The sequence below is a fragment of the Brassica napus genome, chromosome C3, assembly GCF_020379485.1.
Source record: "Brassica napus cultivar Da-Ae chromosome C3, Da-Ae, whole genome shotgun sequence".
Lineage (NCBI taxonomy): Eukaryota > Viridiplantae > Streptophyta > Magnoliopsida > Brassicales > Brassicaceae > Brassica > Brassica napus.
The window spans coordinates 18,487,334-18,491,916 of NC_063446.1; the positions used below are offsets into that span (position 1 = coordinate 18,487,334).

At 36.1% G+C, this 4,583-nt stretch overlaps 1 protein-coding gene and 1 pseudogene across 1 annotated transcript; both read right to left on the minus strand.

Moving 5' to 3' along the window:
* Positions 1-751: 751 nt before the first annotated feature.
* On the minus strand, positions 752-1,896 carry LOC111212916 (annotated as a pseudogene).
* Positions 1,897-3,058: 1,162 nt separating this feature from the next.
* On the minus strand, positions 3,059-4,172 carry LOC106386028 (putative methylesterase 19). The gene is made up of 3 exons (XM_013825918.3): positions 3,780-4,172; positions 3,569-3,706; positions 3,059-3,492 (listed from the first exon to the last, which is right to left on the minus strand). The coding sequence occupies exons 1-3, from the start codon at positions 4,143-4,145 to the stop codon at positions 3,211-3,213; spliced, it is 786 nt and encodes a 261-aa protein (XP_013681372.1). The 5' UTR covers positions 4,146-4,172; the 3' UTR covers positions 3,059-3,210.
* Positions 4,173-4,583: the final 411 nt, after the last annotated feature.

Here is a 4,583-nt window from a genome sequence, read left to right on the forward strand (position 1 = left end):
ATAAGCATCATTAATATAAATATTTTGAATAAAATGAAAGAAGTAAACTAGAAATATAGGGTTAAATATATTTATGTTTGGTTATCTTCGGATATCCATTCGGGTTCGGATATTACCCATTTGGATTCAATATTACCCGAACTGGTGAAATAAGTAATTTGTTTTGTTGTTCTAGAATTAGATGATTTTTAGACCGAGCTGGTGAATATATATTAGACAAACATTTATATTTCGAGTCTTCACTTATATATATTCTATAACAGCTTGATATATTAGATTTAAACACTAGTCTGTTAATATAGTTTGCCGGTGATTTTTTTCAAAATTTTGATTCTTAGATATGTATCTGGAATGAAACTAATTTTTACAGAATTATTATTTTTTTTTTAAATTGACACTTATTTAATTCACCGAATTCATAGAAGAATTAAAAAAAAAGAAACTTAACTCATATCAATAAAAAAAAAATGAAAACACAATTATATAGAGGTAGAAAATGAACTCACTTATGGAGAGTCAATAGTAAACAAATCGAGAGCAGAAAACCTAATCTCCTTTCGTCATTATACAATCGATGTTGCCTATTTGGTTTTGGTGATTTGTGTCAGCCGCAAAACTTAATTTTCTTTTGTGCACATGAAGTCTTAAAAATAATTAAAATGAGATGTAATACGTTAACTCTTCAACAATGATGATATATTTAAGAGACCAACATTTGTATTTGTCATTTTATAATCGATAAAGATTGTAGTGTTGCAAAATGTTAAAACCATTTCATAAACAAATATTAATATAAAAACTCACTCCGCGCATGCGCGCGGATTATCATCTAGGCTTTAGTAAAATCGAAAACGGATTAACATAATGGCTTATAATTGTAATGGAAGCTGAATGTTTATACTAACTTGCAGCCATAATCACGCATATTTATTAGCAATCCCCACGAGACGAGCACATAGTTCTTGAGGCTTGGAGAACATTGCCATATGTTCTGCATCTTTGATCTCCATTACTTCTTTTACAGGAAAATTGCTGATCATCCAACGCTGGTAATCCTCCGGTATCATATTATCCTCTCCGCATATGATGTAGATACGCGTAACAGATCCGTACCTTTCCTCACTAAAGCTTTTTGTCCCTGCCAGATTGTTTGTAACTACCGGGTTTACCCTCACCAACATTGTCGCCAGTACAAGGTCCTATCACGCCACAAAAACAATCAACAACTAGCAATTGGTCCCGATCAGGCTTGTAAGCTACGAGTCATACCTCAAGCGGAGATAACTGATAGGCATATTTGGCCATGGACTTTGGTCCCGCAAGAGAAAACCGTAGAGGACGATCAGGTGTCCCGTAGAATCCAGTCACAGTGTCCAACCAGTCCATTTGTGAAGTACTTGACAGCTGCAGATTTCAGTCAGATATCAGAATCACTTGGAAAGGATCTAAACCGTGCTACCCAAGTAATCTAATTTACTTACATTTTCTAGAACATAAGCAGGTGGGTTTCTTGTGTCTGGCATGAAAGATGTCACGAAGACAATAGCAGCAATCTTACTTGGGAAGATGTCCGCAGCAAGGGCAACGGGTATGCCTCCCATGCTATGAGCAACAAGACTTTGTCTTCATCCGAGCCAAGCGAGCTCAGAATATCAAGCAAGGGTTTGGAGTAATCCACCAATGTCTGAATCTCATCCAATCTGGTCATGTTTATACCCGAAGCAGCCAGATCCACTGCTGTCACACAGTGACCTGCAGCCTCCAACTGCGTTTTCAGTTTGTACCAAGTCCACGCGCCGTGGCAAAGCCCATGGACGAGCACAAACCGCTTCTGGTTCTCCTTCTCCATTGCCTTCTTTACTTTCAACATCTTGGTTCAGGAACACTTACATAGACAGTTTGTTTCCGCATATTCTTTGTATACTAAAAACCCATCTTCTGTATTCAAGTTTTAAATTAGTGCTTGTTCTGTATAAACTGACAAAGCTTTAGGTACCTATATATCTTTCTGCCAATAGTATGAGGGAAAAATATAAAGCAGAGATCCACACGGCTCAAATACAGTAACTTTCTGAGAAAGAGATATATTAGGCTATGACAGAGGGTAGGTTCTGAATAGTTGTAGACTTGTAGTTACTTCACTAGATTCGTTAATGTGTCGTTGGTGTGATTGCGTAATGAATCTTTCTGGTATTTCACTAAATTCGTTAAAGTGTCGTTGGTGTGCTTCAAAATGCTATACGTACCTATATCCAACTTTGTTTTCAGAAGGAAAAAAAATTTCGTTCTTCTGTATCTTAATTTTACTGGAACAATTTTAGCAAAAAAGAAAATTTACTGGAACAAGATTGAGGGATGATAATATTTTTGGGTTAGATACTGAGACGTTTTTGGATAGGAATTTTGTATCTTTTTTAAATGGGTTTTGGATAGAAATTTGGGGATGATGCAGCAATATAAAGGTTGTGGATGATACAGCTTCAAAACGATGTTAGCTACTTCAAAGAGATAATATCAGTTGACAAAACGATGAACAAATGCTTGCGAGTGGAAAAACAGAACATTATCAGCTTTTTCTTCGCTATATATAACTTATCATTACCTTGTTTGGATCGTGACGGACATTTGAGTTGCATGTGTCTCATAAACTGACTGCGACTCAAGTTTGTAGTTCAGAAAGCAGAGCACAAAATAGAAATTGCAGTTCGCTCTTTCTTATTCAATTATCTCAGAAAATTTTATTCATAACCATTTTTATTAGTATTATCAGTTTATCATTTTAATAGCTCTCTTGTATATAGTTGTTTTCTCATATGGCTTTTGGTTGTGGTCGAAGCTGATGTTAGTTGTGGAAAATAACACTCCCTACGTCTTTATGCATTGGTTAAACGTTTGCAGAAAACATGACCCTCCTTCCTACAGTATTAATATACCATTGAATGAGGCTCTTACGCTTGTGTTTTGTATATATAATGAATCTTAGAGATCACATTTCAAGTTTGATGCACATATATTACTTGAGTTGAAGCCAAAGTTTGTTAATAATTTAGAAATGGAATTATCACAAAATCTTATTTATATAACCACTTGTACTAAAATTATCTTCTGCTTAGTTATCATACATGTAGATGCATTTTCATATGGCTTATTAATTCATTATTATAATTATTATTACTGTAGTCGATGCAGTAGAGACTTCAGGAGGTTTATTTATGCATATTTACAAGCGATTTCCAAGAGACGAGCACATAGTTCTTGAGGCTTGGAGAACATTGCCATATGATCTGCATCTTTGATCTCCATTACTTCTTTTGGCTGAAAGTTCCTGATCATCCAACGCTGGTAATCCTCAAGTACTATATTACTCTCTCCAGATATTATATATATACGTGTAATGGATCCGTATCCTTCTTCGCTGAAGCTTCTCGTCCCTGCCAGATTGTTTGTAACGAAGGGGTTTGGCCTCACCAACGTTTTCGCCAATTCAAGATCCTAGTTCGCCACGACAACAATCAACCAAAAGGTTGAATAAAAAGAAGAGTTTTATTTATTATGCTTGGAGTCTTACTTTACGTGGAGAGAGTTGATACACTTTCTTGGCCAGGAACTTTGGTCCCAAAAGAGCAAAATCTAGAGGACAATCAGGTTTCCCGTACTTTCCCAACACGGTGTCCAACCATTCCTCTCGTGGAATGCTTTTTAAGAACTGCAAGTTCCAGTCAAATATAAGAATCATTCGCCAGAGATCATACTAAATCATCATCATATGTTTATGTTACCATTTCGTACACATAAGCAGGTGGGTTTCTTGTGTCAGGCATGAAACCTGTCAAGAAGACAATAGCAGCAATCTTGCAAGGGAAGATGTCAGCAGCAAGTGCAGCGCATATTCCTCCCATGCTATGAGCAACAAGAATCACCTTTTCGTCATCTGAGCAAAGCGAGCTCAGAAACTCAAGCAATGGTTTGCAGTAATCTTCTAAAGTCTGAATCTCTTCCAATCTGGTCATGTTTATACCCGACGAAGCTAGATCAACTGCAGTTACACAGAGCCCTGCTGCCTCCAACTGCGGTTTCACTTTGTACCAAGACCATGCGCCGTGGCAGAGCCCATGAATGAGCACAATTCGCTTCTGCCTGTTCATTTCCTTTTTTTATTTTCTACATATTGGTTCAACAGTTTATATAATTGACGGTTGTTTCACATAATACTTTGTGTACATTGACTGTTAGGTTTTGGTCGTTTTCTAAGATCCAGAGAATGCCAAACCAACACTACATTGAATGTTAGCTTATTTCATTTTATTTGAAACATAGAAGCAATATAGAAAGCTATAAAAGTCTGAAACTTTAGGAAGATCCAATTGCAAGAAAACACTTATTTGTATCCAAATACATTTTCATCACATAAAGTCAAGCAAATTTGTGCGCGATTTCCAGGAGATGATTGATGGTTCTCAAAATTCATTTCAGAAATTAGGTTTAGAGTTTCGCTATGTGTGTATAATTAAGAAGAAATATATAAAAGATTGTATATAGATTACTAGGGTGGATCCGCTCTACGGACGGAATATAATTTATTT

Bases quoted from the DNA above. Each gene is read 5' to 3' on its own strand.
- LOC106386028 (XM_013825918.3), bottom strand. From the start codon at position 4,145: ATGAACAGGCAGAAGCGAATTGTGCTCATTCATGGGCTCTGCCACGGC. The intron at 3,707-3,779 runs GTAACATAAACA...TGGAACTTGCAG, and splicing joins CTGCTTATGTGTACGAAATG to TTCTTAAAAAGCATTCCACG. The intron at 3,493-3,568 runs GTAAGACTCCAA...GTGGCGAACTAG, and splicing joins ATCAACTCTCTCCACGTAAA to GATCTTGAATTGGCGAAAAC.